Here is a 22,180-nt window from a genome sequence, read left to right on the forward strand (position 1 = left end):
CCCTTCCCACTCCTTTCCTGCGCGTACCATCGTACCCTTCCCACTCCTTTCCTGCGCGTACCATCGTACCCTTCCCACTCCTTTCCTGCGCGTACCATCGTACCCTTCCCACTCCTTTCCTGCGCGTACCATCGTACCCTTCCCACTCCTTTCTTGCGCGTACCATCGTACCCTTCCCTCTCCTTTCCTGCACATACCCTTCCCACTCCTTTCCTGCACGTACCATCGTACCCTTCCCTTTCCTGCACATACCATTGTACCTTTCCCTTTCCTGCACATACCATTGTACCCTTCCCTCTCCTTTCCTGCGCGTACCATCGTACCCTTCCCTCTCCTTTCCTGCACGTACCATCGTACCCTTCCCTCTACTTTCCTGTACCGTCGTACCCTTCCTTTCCTGCACATCCTGTCATACACTTGGCACTCCTTTCCTGCACATACTGTCATTTCCTCTTCAGTCCTTTCCTGCACATACCATCATACATCATCACTCCTTACTAACATCCAGATACGCTCTACATTGCTCCTGCACTCACTGCAACATACCCTCTGCACTCCTTCCCTGCATATACTGCCAGCTTTCATATCATTCACACTACTCTGCTGCAGATACTGTCTGCTGTCATACCCTCAGCGCTCCTCTCCTTCACCTACTTCCTCTCTCCATACCGCCTACATTCCTCCTTTACTCATCTTGCCTACTAAAACAACAATATTTGTAGAATTCCCACCATTGCTCATTATGGAACATGAACACTTTTGCTAGTATTAATTAAAAAAACACACTTAAGAAGTAATCAAAAATACTTTATTTTAGACCACAACAATAGCTTCTTATCTTGTGTGAGTTTTTCGATGTCTGCTCAGAGACACCTCCTGCGCAAAACATTTGCCACACTCCAGGCAGATGAAGGGCTTCTCACCCGTGTGAATCCGTTCGTGGTTGAGAAGGATTACCTTTCGCGCAAAACGCTTACCGCACACAGAACAGGAGAAGGGACGCTCCCCTGTGTGGCTACGCTGGTGTACTCTGAGGGCTCCCTTCAGGCTGAAGCGCTTGTCGCACTCATGGCACTCGAAGGGCTTCTCACCCGTGTGTGATCGGAGATGGCGGACCAGGTCGGACTTCTGGATGAAACTCTTCCCGCACTCCGTACAGGAGTACTTCTCCAGCCCCGCCCTCTGAGCAAAACACTGCCTGCAGTAAGGGCACAAAAACTGCATCTTCTGCCTGCGGATCCTGCGGTGCACGTCTGCAGGTAATTTCAGCGAGCAACATTTCCCGCACTGTGAACAGACAAATCTATTGTTGCCTCGGTATGCAGTATGATCGGTGAGATTGCTGGCATGATCAGAAAGATGGTCGCCAAGTGCAGCGGAGTTGAAAAGATGTCCAATGAACACAGCAGGACCAGAAGGATGTTCACCAAGTTTAGAGGCATCAGAAATATGTCTTCGATATGTAGAGGGATCAGTAGGATAGCCAGTCTGTGTAGAGTGATTAGGGGGATGTCCAATTTCTGTAGGGTGATTGACAGGATGTCCAATATGTACAGAGCCATTGAGTGGATGTCTATGTGTAGAGAGATTGGGAAGATTTCCAATCTCTGGGGAGCAATTGGGAGGATGTCCAATCTGTGTGGAACGATTGGGAGGATGTCCATTCTTTGTGGAGCAATTGGGAAGACGTCCAATCTGTGTGGAGCGATTGGGAGGATGTCCAATCTGTGTGGAGAGATTGGGAGGATGCCCAGTCTGTGTAGAATGATCGGAAGAATTTTCAGTCTCTGGAGAGCTATTGGGAGGATAACCAATCTGTGTGGAGTGATTGGGAGGATGTCCAATCTGTGTGGAGTGATTGGGAGGATGTCCAATATGTGTAGAATGATTGGAAGGATTCCCGATCTCTGGAGAATGATTGGGAGGATAACCAGTCTGTGTGGAGCAATTGGGAGGACATCCAGTCTCTGGAGAGCGATTGGGAGGATAACCAATCTGTGTGGAGCAATTGGGAGAATGTCCAATCTGTGAGGAGCAATTGGGAGGACGTCCAATCTGTGAGGAGCAATTGGGAGGACGTCCAATCTGTGAGGAGCAATTGGGAGGACGTCCAATCTGTGAGGAGCAATTAGGAGGGCATCCAATCTGTGTGCAGTAACTGGGAGGAAGTCCAATCTGTGTAGAATTATTGGAAGGATTTCCAGTCTCTGGAGTGCGATTGGGAGGATGACCAATCTGTGTGGAGCAATTGGGAGGACATCCAATCTCTGAGGAGCTATTGGGAGGATGTCCAATGTGTGTAGAGCAATCTGGAGGATGTCCAAGATGTGTAGAGGGATCGGAAGCATGTAATCCATACATATCTTCCCCGAGGGAATCATCTTCTGCTATGTACCTCGGAGATGAAGTGAGCATCTCCAAGATCTCACAGTTCCTAAGTCCATCTACTAGGAACAAATAAAAAAGATTATTCTCAAAGTCTAAATCTACCTCTATCAGCCTTTCTAAAACTTTTTAACCCAGAGGAACCCTTGTAATAGTGTCCATGTCTCAGGGAACCCCTGCTAAGATCAGTCTATTGGTTGCCATTAGGAAAATGCCCCTTACATTGGTGGTCAAGTGGGAAGAATATCCCCTTCTTACAGTGGTGGTTAGAATGCCACATTCAGACAGCTTCAAAGATCAATGCTGTCATGCTACTGGCTCTACCAGTGATGATGGACCTAGATCTATGAAGGAACCATCATATGGGAGGTCGATTAACCATGGGTCAAGGAACCCCTAGAAACCTCTTGAGAAATCCTGGGGTTCCATGGAACCTGGTTGAGAAAGGTAGGCCTATATATACATTTAAATCTCATACGAGTCATAGAGCTGCATGAAACTGCTTAATAAACTCCGGCCTGAGCATGTTACACTTTAAAGGTTGGGCAACAGTACCTTACACAAAGTGAAAACGTTTTTTTTTTTTTTTATTACACGATATCAAAACCCAAGTACAGAAATGTCACATATTGCAGCTTACAAGTTGTTAGATGTGGTTCTGCATTTGTTTTATTTATTTTTTTATGCAAATGTTCAGCAAGTACAGAAAACACCAGAACTGCAGTGCGCTTGTCACTCTCTGTGAGCTGAATGGAAAGCATAAGCAGTCGTGGACGTGCTGCACATGCCCTCCAAAATTTCACGGAAGTACACAGGACATGTGTAGCATGCCCTGTTCATCTTCTCCTCCGCAGCTTCCCATTTACACTTTCTGGCAGTTCCAGGCTGTCAAAATGAGAGCTGGGAGTTGCTGTCTATATACAGTCATGCAGTAGAAGCTGATGCTTTAAAAAAAAAAAAATAGATCATCTGACACAGTTTTTGTAAACATTTTACCGGGAAATAGAGTGGTACAAACGGACTTTGTTCTTTTTTAATTTATTCTGTTTCATTCATCTGCAGATCAAAGGGATGAGCCTAAATCTGTATATGATATCAGTTAACAGCTTCCGAGCCACCCTATGGCAAAAATACTGCTACAGGGTGGCACGGATGCGCAAAATCACGTATATATCCGTGATTTTGCAGTTCCGGGTAGATGGCGTGCGCGCCCTACCCGCACCGCCATTCGCGGCCTCGGCTGTCAATTACTGGGTCCCGGCTGGTGATTCCCCGTCGGCACCCGGCGATCTCCTAGGATTTCCAACGGGGGGGAGAGACCTGTGTGTAAACCATACAGATCTCTCCCCTGTCAGATCCTGAACACTGCTTTGTATGCATAACAGAGCCATACAGAGCAGTGTGCTTACAGTGAAACACACAGCCCCCATAGTAAAACAGCAAACAGTTAACCCTTTGATCGCCCAAGATGTTAACCCCTTCCTGCCCAGTGTCATTAGTACAGTGTCAGTGTTTTTTATTAGCACTGATCACTGTTACACCCAATGTCAGAATGCCCGCCGCAGTCCCGCTGATCGCCGCCTTTACTAGGAAAAAAAAAATTACAATTACAATATACATACCACCATTTGTAAACGCTATAACTTTCACGTAAACCAATTAATTTACACGTATTGGGATTTTTTTTTAGCAAAGACACGGAGCAGAATACATTTTGGCTGAAATTTATGCCGAAATTTGATTTTTTAAATTTGTTTACTGGACATGTTTGATAGCAAAAATTCAAAAATATTGTTTTTTTTCAAAATTGTCAGTCTTATTTTTTTATAAAATAAAAAACTGCACAGGCGATCAAATACTACTAAAAGAAAGCTCTATTTGTGGGAAAAAATGGACTTCAATTTCATTTGGGTGTGGCGTTGCATGATCGTGCAATTGTCAGTAAAAGTAATGCAGTATATAAACGGGGGGTGCAGCGCTTATGGAATCATAAATAATTCATAAAATATAAATGAATAAAATGCTAAAATTGCTGTAAAAACAAGTGTCTCGGTGTGCATAAATTATTGTGAATAACACACTATGGTGCAAAACACATTAAAGTGCAAAGAGTAAAGTCCACACATAAACAATACTTGTCACTGCATCGTGACTTGATCAGAAATATTCGTGAGTGCCCAGTCCACAATATCCCAGTGGGTTGAGTGTTGAGAGGATCTCTAATGATGAATATAAACGTGGTGATATCCAAACTGATATAAGACTGCGCACTCACCAGATGTGCATGTAAGAGATAACCCCTCTTAAGGTTTGAATCCAGGAAACCCTCTGGAATGTGGTCTGGTCTATTCCCGTGCTCTGCTCACCCAGCTATCAAGCATGGCTCTGTCCTCCTTAGACGTGACTCTGTGGATGGTAGGAAGCTCACAAGGAGGCCCAATAGCGTGATACTGCTTGATAATACAGATTTGTTCCATCCAGCAAGCATGAGAGTACAAGAAACAGATACTGACCAGATAATCCAAGATTATAGATAAAGTAATGTAGCGCCGTAATGCAAAAAAAGGCCTGGCCCCCTACCAAAACTGCTATAGAGCGGTCGGGAAGTGGTTAATATTTTAACCCCTTGGCGCCGGCGCCTCCCGGCTCTTTAAGGGTTTCAGAAGCCGGCAGATGGGGTTTTAAGGTCATGTGACCACCGTGATTCACCGTCACGGCGGTCACATAATCGGGAAAGGTCCCGATCGAAAGAGGAGATCGGGACCTTTCTGTGAGTATCGGATATGTGTGCTGGGAGCGCACAGGGTGCGCACTCTCAGCATGTATGTTTTTGTTAATTGCGTGCAAATGTGCGGCCGCTCGCAGTCAAGGCCCAGGCGCCGGGAGGCCGCACATTTGCGTGTGGATGGCAGGAAGAGGTTAAACTTGCTTCATATTTATTTTTTGAATAATAAGCCTTTTGAAATAAAAAGCCATTCATTCACTTTTAAATAGCTTTGCTGGGCTTTGTACCAGAATCAGAACTTTCCTAAAAGACTTTCATAAAAGAGGTACAACAATGCCAACTCCATGTTTCATCCAAGGGTAGTGAAGAGCAGTAGTGACTACCATGGCTCCCTCCATAGATACAGTACAGGGATTGAGCGTAGTCACCCTAGGAAAGGAAGTGTGCTACTAGCAGGATCACCAGTTGGAAACAAAGGGAAAAAAAGCCTGAAAAAGAAAACAAATGCGGCCACCATATCTAAGGACAGATGAGCAGCAAGTGATTACATGCCTGGAAGGGAAATGTTCTATGTAGACTGAAGAAAATGTCTCTAATAAAAAAAGACAAACCAGATCCACTGGAAGTGACAACAGACAATGAACTCACTTTGGAAGGCTTTTTTTTTTTTTTTCTCCAGGATTTAGTGTTTATCACTCACCTGTGCTGACCTCTGGAGGAATATCCTCCATACATGGCTCATCATCCTTCTCTTCTTCTGACTCATCGATTACTTCAATTTTAATTTGAATCACTTCTGCATCCTGAAAATTAGACTTTTATTATTAGCTGATGAATAAAACCACAAAGTGCCATTTTATTTGTATTAGGCAGAAATCATAGTCTACAGTTATCTGGTGTTCAGTGTTTATACCCGATGCTCCTGAGGGATCTCCTGATGGTCCTTTGTGGAGTCCCGGGAATACAGAGGACGGGGACATCTCTCTGGTGGGTTCCCATTACTGGATCCATCTACCTGATGATGGTGGGGGATGGTGTGACCTTCCTGTGTGGAATTCCGGGAATACAGAGGACGGGGACATCTCCCTGGTGGGTTTCCATTACTGGATCCATCTGTAGGAAACACACACACTGACTTAATACATTGTTTATAAGTGTTTATATCAGAGGATGTGTGAATCTAGGTCAGTGTTTCTCAACTCCAGTCCTCATGGACCCCCAACAGGTCATGTTTTCAGGATTTCCCTCAGATGAAACAGCTGTGGTAATTACTAAGGCAGTGAAACTGATCAAATCACCTGTGCAAAATAATGGAAATCCTGAAAACATGACCTGTTGGGGGTCCATGAGGACTGGAGTTGAGAAACACTGATCTTGGTGGACCCTCAATACAAGAAATGAAAGTCTCCTCTTACCCGGTGATGTGAGGGGCAGCCGGTCTTCCATCATGATGTCCTTGTAGAGGTCCTTGTGTCCTTCTAAATACTTCCACTCCTCCATGGAGAAATAGACAGTGACATCCTGACACCTTATAGGAACCTGACACACACAATGATACAGTCACCATCCAGACACATCCCTTGTCTGTTACTGGAGAATGTCCCAGCATTCCCGGCACCGCTCACCTCTCCTGTCAGCAGATCCATCATCTTCTGGGTGACTTCGAGAATCTTCTTGTTGTTTCTCTCAGATATCATGGAGGAGGTTTGAGACACTGTGATGGTCACATGGTCACCGGACTTCACAGGAGGAAAACTCTGCATAAAGAAACAGTCATGTCATGTGACCTCCCAGAATCCTCCTCACCTCTCCGGTCAAGTCTGTGTATTATGTATAGAGAAGAGAGTGACATCATGTGACCTCCCAGAATCCTCCTCACCTCTCCAATCAGGTCTGTGTTTTATTAATAGAAATAAGAGTGATGTCTTGTGACCTCCCAGAATCCTCCTCACCTCTCCGGTCAGGTCTGTGTTTTATTAATAGAGATAAGAGTGACGTCATGTGACCTCTCAGAATCCTCCTGACTTCTCCGGTCAGGTCTGTGTCTTATTAATAGAGAGAGAGAGTGATGTCATGTGACCTCCCAGAATCCTCCTCACCTCTCCGGTCAGGTCTGTGTTTTATTAATAGAGATAAGAGTGACGTCATGTGACCTCTCAGAATCCTCCTCACCTCTCCGGTCAAGTCTGTGTATTATGTATAGAGAAGAGAGTGACATCATGTGACCTCCCAGAATCCTCCTCACCTCTCCAATCAGGTCTGTGTTTTATTAATAGAAATAAGAGTGATGTCTTGTGACCTCCCAGAATCCTCCTCACCTCTCCGGTCAGGTCTGTGTTTTATTAATAGAGATAAGAGTGACGTCATGTGACCTCTCAGAATCCTCCTGACTTCTCCGGTCAGGTCTGTGTCTTATTAATAGAGAGAGAGAGTGATGTCATGTGACCTCCCAGAATCCTCCTCACCTCTCTGGTCAGGTCTGTGTTTTATTAATAGAGATAGGAGTGATGTCATGTGACCTCCCAGAATCCTTCTCACCTCTCCGGTCAGCAGGCAGAGGATCTCCAGGGTGAGGTTTATTATTTCAGCTGTGTGACTCCTGTGTCTATCCATCTTCTACAAGTCTGGTGACCTAGAAGGAAGATATTACGCTAAAAATTCATAAGGAAGCAAACTCAGCATGCTTGTATTTTAGGAAATAAGAAGTCAGGTTGAGAGCAGCTTTAGTATTCACATAAAAGAAACAGAAAGTCATACCAGCCCTTGTCACCCATCAGCAACAATTTTGCCTCTTTGCTATTATTGCTCAAACCGGAAGTTGCTAATAAAGTTATCCGGGCTCTGCGTTCCAAGCTCTGTGAGCTAAAGCATTTTTAGCGCCATGCTGCCATCTTGCGGCCAAATAAGAGAACGCATATTGCCACTAATAGAGATACTGTAGACTAGACTGTCCCATTCTGATGTAGTGTACCGAGCTGCCATCTAATGGTCTGCAGGAGAACTGCAGCGTCATATTTGATTCACTGAGCAGCTTGCTGAGCTATGGTTTCCCCAAGGAACATTTTCAGTTAGAGGGGGCATAGGAGGAGGAGGGGCTAAAGGGGTTGTGGGTAAAAGAGAAAGATACAAGGCAGCATCATATTAATATTATAAATAATAATAAATAACAATATATTATTATAACATAAAATACTGTATATATAATAATTTAAATATATAATGCAATAAAAAATATTTAATAAAAAGCTTTAACATAAACATATTTTTTTAAAAAAAAGCGTTAACGTATTAGAAGATACATTACATACATAACAATATATTATAATATAAAATACTGTATATATAATCATAAATATATAATGTAATAAAAAATTTAAAAAAATCTTTCACATAAAAATATTTTTTTAAAAATAAAGCGTAAACATATTAGAAGATTACATAAATAACAATATATTATTATAATATAAAATACTGTATATATAGTGTATTAAAAAAAATTTAAAAGAAGCTTTAACCTAAAAATATTAAAAAAAAATAAAGCATTAACATATTAGAAGGTACAGTACATAAATAACAATATATTATTATATAAAATACTGTATATATAACATAAATATATAATGTAATAAAAATATTTTAAAGAAAGCTTTAACATAAAAATATTTTTTAAAAATAAAGCATGAACATATTAGAAGATACAGTACATAAATAATATATTATTATAATATAAAATACTGTATATATAATATAAATATATATTGTAATAAAAAATATTTTAAAAAAAGCTTTAACATAATATTTTTTTAAAATAAAGCACTAACATATTAGAAGATACAGTACATAAATAACAATATATTATAATATAAAATACTGTATATATATATATATATATATATATATATATATATATATAAATATATAATGTAATAAAAACAAAAAAACAAAAAAAGGTTTAACATAAAAATTATTTTTTTAAATAAATTATTAACATAATAGAAGATACAGTACATACATAATATATTATACTATAAAATACTGTATATATATTAATATATAATGTAATAAAAAAAGTTAAAAAAAAAAGCTTTAACATAAAAATATTTTTAAAAAATAAAGCGTTAACATATTAGAAGATACAGTACATAAATAACAATATGTTATTATAATATAAAATACTGTATATATAATAATATAAATATATATTGTAATAAAAATATTTAAAAAAAAAGCTTTAACATAAAAATATTATTTTTTAAATAAAGCATTAACACATTAGAAGATACAGTACGTTATATAAAATATATATAATGTAATATAATTTCTTTTTAAATTAAAAAGATTTAAAAAATTAAAAATCATGAAATTGAGCAGTCAGCTCCTTTATGCACTAGAGGTGCCATCAGCCATGGTCACCATTCACTTCCTGAAGTTGCCAGCTCAGATATGACACCATAATGTAAGTGAGGGGTAGGATCAGAATAAAGTGCCAGGACTGGGGGGAACTCCAGGAAATAACCATAAATAACTTTTTTGTTATTGGTTTTTTTTTCATTAAGAAAACTTTGAATTGTAAAGATTTCATGTAAACAGTAATAGTCCACATGGCCAAGGAGTTGGTGTAACGATCATCAAATTGAGTGATCAACTCCTTTATGCACCACTAGAGGTGCCATCATCTAGGGTCACTATCTACTTCCTGAAGTTGCCAGCTCAGATATGACACCATAATGTAAGTGAGGGGTAGGATCAGAATCAAGTGCCAGACATGTGCCAGACAAGTGCCAGACATGAAAGACGTGCTGAAGAGGTTACAATTTGCCAAAAAGCACATTGACTGACCTAAAGAGAAATGGCGCAACATTTTGTGGACTGATGAAAGTAAGATTGTTCTTTTTGGGTCTAGTGGCCGGAGACAGTTTGTCAGACGACCCCCAAAAACTGAATTCAAGCCACAGTACACTGTGAAGACAGTGAAGCATGGTTGCACAAGCATCATGATATGGGGATGTTTCTCATACTACGGTGTTGGGCCTATTTATCCATACCAGGGATCATGGATCAGTTTGAATACATCAGAATACTTGACTTGGCTGCATTAACAAGGCCTTTGGGTCTGGAACGACCCATTTTCCTCAGAATTTCAAAGAGAAATGCACTGTAACCAGCATGTACAACATTTGCTGCCTTCCTTCCTTAAATAAGGGCAATAATTGCCACCTGTTTTTCAAAGAATGAATGACCTCACTAACTCCACACTGCTATTATTTTGAACATGCCCCTTTCAATTAGTGATTCAATTACACAGAATCAGCAGCATGCATGTCATGACTGTTGGGTCTGTTGGATTTCTATTACTCGACTACACCTGCTAGTAAATTATTTGCCATGTAGAAATATAATTTCCACCAAAAACAGTGATCAGGTTAGTGATGTCTGACTGCTATTATTTTGAACACATCTATATGTCTGAGTAATCCAGTATCCTGGTTTGTTTTAATTTTATTATTTTATTTTTTACATAGAAACGTGTGTTGTGTTTTTTAATAAGGAAGTCCAGCACTAGGTCTGTGCTCATTGACTGAAAAAGTAGATATCTAGGGAAAACAAGGTTTTCCTTGACTTCATTCAGCTATGCATGAATAATCCAGTATCCTAATTCATTTTAATTTTTATTTTTTTCATAGAAACATTTTTGCAGGGTTTTCTAATAAGAATGTCCAGCACTAGTTCTGCACTTATTAACTGAAAAATTAGATATCTCAGAAAAGTGGGGTGTTCCTTGACTTCATTCAGCTAAGTGTGCATAATCCAGTATCCTGATTTGTGTTAATTAACATTGTTATTATTTTATTTTTACATAGAAACGTGTGTTGTGTTTTTTAATAAGAAAGTCCAGCACTAGTTCTGCACTTATTGACTGAATAATTCGAGATCTTAGGAAAAGCGGGTTGTTCTCCGACTTCGTTCAGCTATGCATGAATAATCTGGTATCCTGATTTGTTTTAATAACTTTTTTTTTTTCTACATGTGTTGTGCATTCAAATAAGAAGGTCAAGCACCAGTTCTGCATGTATTGACTGAAAAATTAGATATCTAGGGAAAGCGAGGTGTTCCTTGACTTCATTCACCTATGCATGAATAATCCAGTATCCTAATTCGTTTAAATTTTTTTTTTTCATAGAAACATTTGTGACCGGTTTTCTAATAAGAAAGTCCAGCACTAGTTCTGCACTTATTGACTGAAAAATTAGATATCTGGGAAAAGTGGGGTGTTCTTTGACTTCATTCAGCTAAATGTGCATAATCCAGTATCCTGATTTGTGTTAATTAATATTGTTATTATTTTACTTTTACATAGAAACGTATATTGTGTTTTTTAATAAGAAAGTCCAGCACTAGTTCTGTACTGATTAACTGAAAAATTAGAGATCTAGGGAAAGCAAGGTTTTCCTTGACTTCATTCACCTATGCATGAATAATCCGGTATCCTGATTTGTTTTATTTTTTTTTTTTGTTTTTACATAGAAACATATGTGCCAGGTTTTTTATTAAGAAAGCTCAGCACTAGGTCTGCACTTATTGACTGAAAAAGTAGATATCTAGGGAAAGCGAGGTGTTCCTTGACTTCATTCACCTATGCATGAATAATCCAGTATCCTAATTTGTTTTAATTTTTTTTTTCATAGAAACATTTGTGACAAGTTTTCTAATAAGAAAGCCCAGCACTAGTTCTGCACTTATTGACTGAAAAATTAGATATCTGGGAAAAGCGGGGTGTTCTTTGACTTCATTAAGCTATGCATGAATAATCTGGTATCCTGATTTGTTTTAATAACTTTTTTTTTTTACATAGAAAAATGTGTTGTGCATTAAAATAAGAAGGTCTAGCACTAGTTCTGCACTTACTGACTGAAAAATTAGATATCTAGGGAAAGCGAGGTGCTCCTTGACTTCATTCACCTATGCGTGAATAGTCCAGTATCCCAATTTGTTTTAAATATTATTGTGATTATTTTATTTTTACATAGAAACGTGTGTTGTGTTTTTTAATAAGTCCAGCACTAGTTCTGTACTCATTGACTGAAAAATTAGATATCTAGGGAAAACGAGGTTTTCCTTGACTTCATTCACCTATGCATGAATAATCCGGTATCCTAATTCGTTTTAATTTTTTTTTTTTTCATAGAAACATATGTGCCAGGTTTTTTAATAAGAAAGCTCAGCACTAGTTTTGCACTTAGTGACTGAAAAATAAGATATCTAAGAAAAAAGGGGTGTTCTTTGACTCCTTTCAGCTATGCATGAGTAATCCGGTGAAAAATGACATACGATATCTCAGGAGTCCACCCCTCCCATTTTTGTAAATATTTGATTTTATCTTTTCATTTGACAACACTGAAGAAATGACACTTTGCTACAATGTGAAGTAGTCAGTGTACAGCTTGTATAACATGTAAATTTGCTGTCCCCTCAAAATCACTCAACACACCGCCATTAATGTCTAAACCGCTGGCAACAAAAGTGACTCCACCCCTAAGTGACAAGGTCCAAATTGGGCCCAATTAGCCATTTTCCCTCTCTGGTGTCATGTGACTCATGTTACAAGGTCTCAGGTGTGAATGGGGAGCAGGTGTGTTCAATTTGGCGTTATCGCTCTCACTCTCTCATACTGGTCACTGGAAGTTCAGCATGGCCCCTCATGGCAAAGAACTCTCTGAGGAAAAAGAGATCTGAAAAAAAGAATTGTTGCTCTACATAAAGATGGCCTAGGCTATAAGAAGATTGCCAAGACCCTGAAACTGAGCTGTAGCACGGTGGCCAAGACCATACAGCGGTCGAACAGGACAGGTTCCACTCACAACAGGCCTCGCCCTGGTCCACCAAAGAAGAGTGCACGGTGGAGAACACCTTAAAGGAGCACACACACACACAAACGCATACAAGAATATTTTACAAAATTGACTTTATTTTATTATTAAAAATTAAATGTCTGACCCCCGGGAGCTCCACTGTCTAATAATTCATTGGAGTACAAAAACTTCTGTTCTCTCTGTTCCAAAAGGTGGCTCCCACCGGCGTGCGTCTGTTCATGTTTGGTCAGGTGATATCTGAACGTGAAACACTTTCCGCACTCTGCGCAGGAGAATGGTTTACTGTGAACCCTCCGGTGGCTGTTGAGCAGAGACTTATTGGCGAAGCATTTCCCACACACCGAACACGGGAACGGCTTATAGTCGGAGTGAAGCTTCAAGTGCCGGTTGAGAACGGACTTGGAGGTGTAAAATTTTCCGCACTCCGGACAAGAAAACGGTTTATAGTCAGAGAAAACTCGCTCGTGATGCTGATAGAGGACTACCTGATCCACCAAACTCTTCTCACCTTCAGAGCAGGAATACGGTTTCTCCTCGGCGTGAAGTCTCTCGTGATTCAGAAGACAGCTCTTCCCTGAAAGCCGTTCTCCACATTCAGAACATTCAAGGAGTCCCTCGCTGGAGTAAACCCTCTGGTGCTCGGCGCCCTGGTTGAACCTCGCCCTGCCCTCAGTGGGCTGGTAAGGCCGATCTTTGCTGTGGGTGAGCCGATGCCTGAAGAGATTGGACTCCACCGTAAAACATCTTCCGCATTCAAAACAGACGTGCGTCAGCTTGACGATGTCCGTCCTCCTGGGTTGAGGGAGGCCTTCATGCTGCGTCAGGCATCTCCCACAATCCGGACATAAATATGGCACTTTGGGTGTGGTTGACTTATGCTGGCCAGGAGGTAGTTTCAGCAAGAACCATTTCGCGCATGCCGAGCAAAAAAAAGGCTCAACGACCCCGTGGGTTTGGGTATCTGCAGTGTCGACAAGCACCAGGCCATAGGCTGAGGCATCAGGGGATCTACTTGCTCTGGAGAGTCCGGGATTGATGTCTGGGGAAAGACTATACAATCTGTCCAGATAAGGTTCCTCAGGATTAGAGGGATCTGGCGATCTATCCACACTATGGAATCCTGGATGAAGATCGTTGCTAAAGGAGTCTTCTCCTGGAGAACCATCTACAAGGTCATCGTATTCTGGAGTGGAGGAAAGATGTTCCTCTGAGCTCATGCTGGTCCTCTGCTCCCCTCCTGGAAAAAAAAAGGATGGATTATTCTCTTTATTAGGGTTGATTCCGAGTACGTGGACAAATGTTCCTGATGCTGAAACCGATGCTTTTGCAGTGCGATTTGAGCCCATACAAAATGAACGGTCTCAAATCGCACTGCAAGGAAATGCATGAGATTTGAACTGGAGTGCTGGGCTATTCCTGTCCGAATCACATGTGGTTTCCTGCAGGGCTCCTGTGTGAGCCCAGGCTTGTCGTAGCGACTTTGAGACCGAGTTCACACAGGAGCATTGTGGGAAACATCCCTGCATGATGGGTTCCAGCAGCCCAGGCTCCCGATCCCACTGTGAAAATCAGAGATTGCTGCTTGGGCTCCTTCTGCCTCAGCCCCCCACCCAGCCTCCAGCAGCTCTCTTCCCCCCAGCCTCCAGCAGCTCCTCCCCCCCTCCCCAACGGCTCTCTCCTCCCAGCCTCCAGCGGCTCTCTCCCCCCAGCCTCCAGCGTCTCTCCCCCCTCCAACAGCTCTCTCCCCCCAGCCTCCCTCTCCCCTCCAACAGCTTTCTCCCCCCAGCCTCCAGCGTCTCTCTCCCCCCAGCCTCCTGCGTCTCTCTCCCCTCCAACAGCTCTTTCCCCCCAGCCTCCAGCGGCTTTCTACTCTCCAAAAGCTCTCTTTCCAGCCTCCAGTGGCTCTCTTCTCTCCAGCAGCTCTCTTTCCAGCCTCCAACGTCTCTCTCCCCCCAGCCTCCAGCAGCTCTCTCCTCCCAGCCTCCAGCGTCTCTCTCCCCCCAGCCTCCAGCGACTCTCTCCCCTCCAACAGCTCTCCCCCCCACCCCCCGGCTCTCTCCCTTCCAGCAGCTCTCTCCCCCCAGCCTCCAGCGGCTCTCTCCCCCCCAGCCTCCAGTGGTTCCCATCCATCCACTGGACTCACTACCCATCCCCCTGGTCCTGCTGTACCAGACTGCAGACATCCCCCCCCCCCCCCCCCGCTGTCAGACGATGAAAAGCAGCTTTAGAGGTCCAGGGATTTGAAATCCCCGTGGCTCTCTCCTCTCCTTCCAGGACTGACAGTATGGCCCAGACGGCTTCTGATTGGTCAGCACCATCCATGTGAGGTTTCCCGCACGGCTCCTGACTCAAAGTCACTATGGCAAGCCTGGGTTGGCACAGCAGCTGTGGAAGAAACGGCATGCAATTTGGACAGGGATTTCACGGCATTCTTGTTCAAATCACATGCAATTCTTTGCAGTGCAGTTTGAGCCAATTCATCTTGTATGGGTTCAAATCGCACCACAAGAGGTATCAGTAATCGATAATGGCGAGCACTTGACCAAAAGTATCGGTACTCGTATTTTCCGGTATCGGTGCATCCCTACTTTTTATGGATTTAGTGTTTATTCCTCACCTGCTCCGATCTCCCTACGCCTTCTTACACAGCCCATCACCCCTCATCTCATAACATTCGTCTCTTCTTCATCTATAGCTTCGTATTCTAGGAAGGTGTTCTTCTGGGACGCCAGTGGAAGGACAGGAGGAGAGTTTTCCCTCTTGCTTTGGTCTCTTCCTGAAGGCTCCTACACTCCTCTCGGCAGAACCCTGAGTAGAACCTAACTCTAGAGGTCACAAATGGTACCACAACTTAACTGTACTGATCCTTCTCCCTGCCCCAAGAAGAGATTGTTGTAGGGACTGAACAAGGAGGATATGGGACTCTTCTCTGGATATAGTGTTTATTCCTCACCTGGGCTGACCTCTGGAGGAACTTCCTCCTCCTTACATGGCTCATAGCCGGAGTCTAATAGAGGCTGATGGCTCCTGATCCCCCACTGGGTACATACTGTCCCCCCATTACTGTCTACTGACAGAGGAGGGGGGAGAAGAAGAGATGGTTGTAGTGACTGAACAAGGAGGATCTGGGACTCTTCTCTGGATTTAGTGTTTATTCCTCACCTGGGCTGATCTCTGGAGGAACTTCCTCCTCCATACATGGTCCATAGCTGGAGTCTAATAGAGGCTGATGGATCCTGACTCCCCCACTGGGCACATATTGTCTCCCCCTTACTGTCTACTGACTCCCCCACTGGGTACATACTGTCCCCCCATTACTGTCTACTGACAGAGGAGGGGGGAGAAGAGATGGTTGTAGTGACTGAACAAGGAGGATCTGAGACTCTTCTCTGGATTTAGTGTTTATTCCTCACCTGGGATGATCTCTGGAGGAACTTCCTCCTCCATACATGGTCCATAGCTGGAGTCTAATAGAGGCTGATGGCTCCTGACTCCCCCACTGGGTACATACTGTCCCCCCATTACTGTCTACTGACAGAGGAGGGGAGAGAAGAAGAGATGGTTGTAGGGACTGAACAAGGAGGATCTGGGACTCTTCTCTGGATTTAGTGTTTATTCCTCACCTGGGCTGATCTCTGGAGGAACTTCCTCCTCCATACATGGTCCATAGCTGGAGTCTAATAGAGGCTGATGGCTCCTGACTCCCCCACTGGGCACATATTGTCTCCCCCCTTACTGTCTACTGACTCCCCCACTGGATACATACTGTCCCCCCATTACTGTCTACTGATAGAGGAGATGGGAGAAGAGATGGTTGTAGTGACTGAACAAGAAGGATCTGGGACTCTTCTCTGGATTTAGTGTTTATTCCTCACCTGGAGGGATCTCCTCCTCCTTACATAGCTCTTAGCCAGAGTCTAATAGAGACTGATGGTTCCTGACCCCCCCACTGGGCACATACTGTCTCCCCATTACAGGGAGAAGAAGAGATGGTTGTAGTGACTGAACAAGGAGGATCCGGGACTCTTCTCTGGATTTAGTGTTCCTCACCTGGGCTGATCTCTGGAGGGATCTCCTCCTTCTTCGTATATTGCCCATCATCCCTCAGATACAGCTCTTCTTCATCACTTTCCACTTTAACAACGATCAAGTGGTCCTCCTGCATCATAAAACCAATGTGTTATCCTACATCATGAGCGAAACTCTGAGATTTTATTTGGATACAATGTCTCTGTATAGATCATATTGTGTATGACTGGTTGAGGTGGTCACAGGAAGGTGGGACATTTGATCTTTCTTGAAGGTGTTGCTACGTTCCCTGGACCTGACCGACCTTTCGTGGGCAGCAGGTGAAGGCGGGTCACAAGAGGAAGGATTCTCTCTGGATTGTGTGCTATATGGCAGTATGGTGTGACAAATCCATCTACCTCAAAATCTTGAAGATCCTTGTGATGTTCCTGTGTGGGGTCCCGGGAATACAGAGGACGGGGACATCTCTCTGGTGGGTTCCCATTACTGGATCCATCTGTAGGAAACACACACACTGACTGAATCCATTGTGTCTATGTGTTTATATCAGATGATGGGGGATCTAGGTGGACCCTCACTACAAGAAATGAAAGTCTCCTCTTACCATGTGATGGGAGGGGCAGCCGGTTCTCCATGATGACGTCCTTGTAGAGGTCCTTGTGTCCTTCTATATACTCCCACTCCTCCATGGAGAAATAGACAGTGACATCCTGACACCTTATAGGAACCTGACACACACAATGAGACAGTCACCATCCCGACACATCCCTTGTCTGTTACTGGAGAATGTCCCAGAATTCCCGGCACCACTCACCTCTCCTGTTAGTAGCTCGATGATCTTCTGGGTGACTTCTAGAATCTTTTTGTCGTTTTTCCCAGGTGTCAGCAGTGCAGAAGGAGGTACTGTGAAAGGGCTTTGGGTCCTGCTCCATTTTCTAGACATAGGGGGATAAATGTCCCTCTCAAGTGATGAAGTCTTCACCAGTGAATAATTCTAAATAAAAAGTAGCAACCACTATAATCACTATAATTTTCCCACAATCCTCCTCACCTCTCTGGTCAGGTCTGTGTTTTTTAATAGAGGTAAGAGTGACATCATGTGACCTCCCAGAATCCTCCTCACCTCTCCAGTCAGGTCTGCGTTTTATTAATAGAGATAAGAGTGATGTCATGTGACCTCCCAGAATCCTCCTCACCTCTCCGGTCAGGTCTGTGTTTTATTAATAGAGATAGGAGTGACATCATGTGACCTCCCAGAATCCTCCTCACCTCTCCGGTCAGGTCTGTGTTTTGTTAATAGAGATGAGAGTTATGTCATGTGACCTCCCAGAATCCTCCTCACCTCTCCGGGCAGGTCTGTGATTTATTAATAGAGGTAAGAGTGACATCATGTGACCTCCCAGAATCCTCCTCACCTCTCCGGTCAGGTCTGTGTTTTATTAATAGAGGTAAGAGTGATGTCATGTGACCTCCCAGAATCCTCCTCACCTCTCCAGTCAGCTCTGTTATTTATTATTAGAGATGAGAGTGATGTCATGTGACCTCCCACAATCCCCCTCACCTCTCCGGTCAGCAGGTAGACGATCTCCAGGGTGAGGTCTAATATCGCATTAACGTGACTCTTAGTTTTCTCCATCTTCAGCGAGTCAGTCTGAAGATCTAAAGACAATTCCAACAATTGCAATGAAATAACTCAGAGAAGTTATTAAAGGGTTAGCCCAGCGTAATCTGAACTCTCAGTGTTTGGTTGATATTGGCGAGCTAACCCACCTGACATTTCCTACTATCTCTAGGTGACTGGATTGGTGAGATCTCTGCATACCCGGGTCTGTACACCTGCTGCACCCATGAGGGGTTCTCACCATCCCTGTGCTGATTTCCTCGGTCTGCACACCCTCTGTGCCAATTATGAGGGGTTCCCACCATCCCTGTGCTGAGTTCCTGGGTCTGCACACCCTCTGTGCCCATTATGAGGGGTTCCCACCTTCCCTGCTGCAATTTTTATTTCCTAGCAAATGTGCCCATTCCTACAACAGCCAATTTGTAACAGGGAAATGTCCCACGTGTGGACATCAATGTATTACAATGAGTAAGAAAGTCAGTCCCCCATGTAGAACATGAATAAGAAGTCCATCATTAGACTCCCCACCCTCCTGGCATTGATTATCAGACCGTTAAATGTGGCATTTTATTGTCCTTGTGTGCTCTGAGTTGTGCTCATGTTTTCAGTTTGTGTGCTGTGATCGAGTGTGTTCTGTGTGTGTCTGCTGGTCTTGACTGCATGTGAGGATGTGCTATAACTCTGTGTGTGCCCGGACCGTGTGTGTGTACCCAGACTGTATGTGTGCCCAGACCGTGTGTGTGCCCGGACCATGTGTGTGCCCGGACCGTGTGTGTTCACAGACCATATGTGTGCCCGGACCGTGTGTGTGTACCCACACTGTATGTGTACCTGGACTGTGTGTGTGCCTAGGCCATGTGTGTACCCGGACCGTGTGTTTGTGTGCCCAGACCGTATGGGTGCCCGGACTGTGTGTGTTCCCAAACCATGTGTGTGCCCGGACCATGTGTGTGTACCTAGACTGTATGTGTGCCCGGACCATGTGTGAGTGTGTACCCAGACCGTATGGGTGCCTGGACCGTGTGTGTTCCCAGACCGTGTGTGTTCCCAGACCATATATTTGCCCGGACCGTGTGTGTTCCCAGACCATGCATGTGCCCGGACCGTGTGTGTGTACCCAGACTGTATGTGTGCCTGGTATGGGTGCCCGGACCATATGTATGCCCGGACCGTGTGTGTGCCCAGACCGTATATGTGTGCCCGGACCGTGTGTGTTCCCAGACCATGTGTGTACCCGGACCGTGTGTGTGCCCAGACCGTATGGGTGCCCGGACCATATGTGTGCCTGGACCGTGTGTGTTCCCAAACCATGTGTGTGCCCGACCTGTGTGTGTTCCCAGACCATGTGTGTGCCCGGACTGTGTGTGTACCCAGACTGTATGTGTACCCAGACTGTATGTGTACCCAGACTGTATGTGTGCCCGGACCGTGTGTTTGCTCCACGAATAGTCATGTCTGCCTTTATTGTATGTGTGCCAGGACTGTTGTGTGCTCAATGTGTGTGTGTGTCTGCTTTGACTGCATGTGTTAATGGAATGTGTGTGTGTGCTTTAAATATGTGTGTCTGGATTGACTGTATGTGCGCCCAGACTCTGTGTGTGTGTTCTAAGTGTTTGTGTCATTCTTGACCATATGTGTGCTCCACATGTGTGTGTACTCTATGTGTGTCTGCCTGTATGCATACCCAGAATGTGTGTGTGTTCTAAGTATATGTCTGTTTGCCTTGGCTGTATGTGTGTGCTCTAAGCATGTGTGTCTGGATTGACAGTATGTGTTCCCAGACTCTGTATATGTACTCTATGTGTGTCTGCTCTGACTGTATGTTTGCCCGGAGTGTGTGTGCTCTAAATGTGTGTTTGTCTGCCTTGACTGTGTGCGTGCCTAGAATATGCGTGTGCTCCAAGTATATGTGTCTGGATTGACTGTATGTGTTGTCAGACTCTGTGTATGTACTCTACATGTGTGTGTGTCTGCTTTGACCGTGTGTGCTCTAAATGTGTGTATGTTTGCCTTGACTACATGTGTGCCGGGACAGTATGTGTGCTCTAAATGTGTGTATGTTTGCCTTGACTATATATGTGCTGGAATCATGTGTGCTCTAAATGTGTGTATGTTTGCCTTGACTATATATGTGCTGGAATCATGTGTGCTCTAAATGTGTGTATGTTTGCCTTGACTACATGTGTGCCGGGACAGTGTGTGTGCTCTAAATGTGTGTATGCTTGCCTTGACTATATATGTGCTGGGATCGTGTGTGCTCTAAATGTGTGTATGTTTGCCTTGACTACATGTATGCCGGGACCGTGTGTGTGCTCTAGGCACCCTGGTATGACCATAAAGAAGGGAAAGGCAGAATCAGAGGAAGAAGAATATAACGGGTGGGATGCAAACTGAGATGTAGAGCAGACAGAGAGGGGCTACATTTCCCAGGGCTGTGTGCAGATCCCTCCAGTGCTGCTGAGTGGAGGGAGCAGTACGAAGGAGAGCAGAGAGCTGTAGGTGTAAATCTGAGTGTGTGAGGCCCCCAGGTTCTCCTCTCCCTTTATATCCTATTACAGAGAGTGGGACAGGAGGAGCCAAAACACACAAACATGGGCGGGGACAAACAAATGTGGGCGGAGACACCCAGAGCTCCCAGGTGTGCAGGAGCAGAGTCAGGAGATCATATTGACGGGGTGTCGATGACCTACAACAAGCCCGGAAGTTGAGTCAGCCCACCCAGCTCCACCTGTATCCAACACATCACTTCTTGAAGGCCTGACCGTACCAGTACGCCGCCTCCATCCTCCCCCCAGACCCTGACTAGGATGTTGTCATACCATGTGTCCATCCCACTGGGGTCCTGAGGTTTCCAAGCAAAGCTAGCGCCCCCTACCTGTATGCCGTACACTTCCAGGGAACCTGCGCTGTCATCTATACAGAGGTCACTGTCGATTAATGGCTGCCGTGGTGGAGTCGCTGACCTGGAAGGAGCAGGCAGATCGGGAGTCGCTGCTTCTCCTTCACTGGCCACGTGCTTATTCCGGGACACTGGTTAATGCAGCGCTGAGGGCAAGAGCAGCCAGGAAAGCACCATTTCCTACTCCTATATATCTGTGTGTGCTGCCACAGGCATTCATAGGGCTGATAGACATAAACACACATCTCTCTATCACACTTCTACTTACCCCAGCACTATATTACACTTACTGCCCTCCTTGTAACCCAAATCAATGATAATAATAATAAACAGGAACATAGGAACACCATTACCAGCTTTGAACACACATCAGCTGCAAGCTGTCTTCTGTTGTCCCCGACGGAAGTTGCTAATAAAGCTCTTCCTGCCTCCTGGGTCAGCTGACGTTGTGCGTTCCAACGGACGGTTTGCAATGCTGCCACCTGACGGCCGGAAGTGGCAACTGCACATCGCTGGTGCTGCAATGGGAGTTGCATTGGTGGAGGCAAGTGTAATGGTGTAGGATGCCACCATCTAGTGGCTGAATAGGGAACTGCAACTAGGAATAGATGAAGCGTTCGTCCATCTATTTTTTTTTCATCTGGGAGGAC

The 22,180-nt window shown here is 44.2% G+C and overlaps 2 protein-coding genes across 4 annotated transcripts; both read right to left on the reverse strand.

The window, feature by feature from the left end:
* Window positions 1-786: 786 nt before the first annotated feature.
* LOC149453531 (uncharacterized) lies at window positions 787-7,956 on the reverse strand. 2 transcript variants are annotated; one of them, XM_089688313.1, is made up of 7 exons: window positions 7,868-7,956; window positions 7,649-7,742; window positions 6,736-6,867; window positions 6,526-6,649; window positions 6,024-6,223; window positions 5,811-5,913; window positions 787-2,444 (listed from the first exon to the last, which is right to left on the reverse strand). In XM_089688313.1, exons 2-7 carry the CDS (start codon window positions 7,721-7,723, stop codon window positions 835-837), a joined length of 2,244 nt encoding a protein of 747 aa, XP_089544439.1. In that variant the 5' UTR covers window positions 7,724-7,742; window positions 7,868-7,956; the 3' UTR covers window positions 787-834. The 2 variants fall into 2 exon arrangements, with proteins under 2 accessions (XP_089544439.1, XP_089544438.1); XM_089688312.1 differs by having other exon boundaries at window positions 787-2,447.
* Window positions 7,957-13,056: 5,100 nt separating this feature from the next.
* LOC149453532 (uncharacterized) lies at window positions 13,057-21,971 on the reverse strand. 2 transcript variants are annotated; one of them, XM_089688423.1, is made up of 7 exons: window positions 21,884-21,971; window positions 18,572-18,669; window positions 17,825-18,004; window positions 17,615-17,738; window positions 17,409-17,506; window positions 17,032-17,140; window positions 13,057-14,218 (listed from the first exon to the last, which is right to left on the reverse strand). In XM_089688423.1, the coding sequence occupies exons 2-7, from the start codon at window positions 18,644-18,646 to the stop codon at window positions 13,086-13,088; spliced, it is 1,719 nt and encodes a 572-aa protein (XP_089544549.1). In that variant the 5' UTR covers window positions 18,647-18,669; window positions 21,884-21,971; the 3' UTR covers window positions 13,057-13,085. The 2 variants fall into 2 exon arrangements, with proteins under 2 accessions (XP_089544549.1, XP_089544550.1); XM_089688424.1 differs by having other exon boundaries at window positions 17,825-17,945; window positions 21,884-21,899.
* Window positions 21,972-22,180: the final 209 nt, after the last annotated feature.

The sequence above is a fragment of the Staurois parvus genome, unplaced genomic scaffold (genome assembly GCF_062004578.1).
Source record: "Staurois parvus isolate SC_StPar_1 unplaced genomic scaffold, SC_StPar_1.0 ptg000449l, whole genome shotgun sequence".
Classification (NCBI taxonomy): domain Eukaryota; kingdom Metazoa; phylum Chordata; class Amphibia; order Anura; family Ranidae; genus Staurois; species Staurois parvus.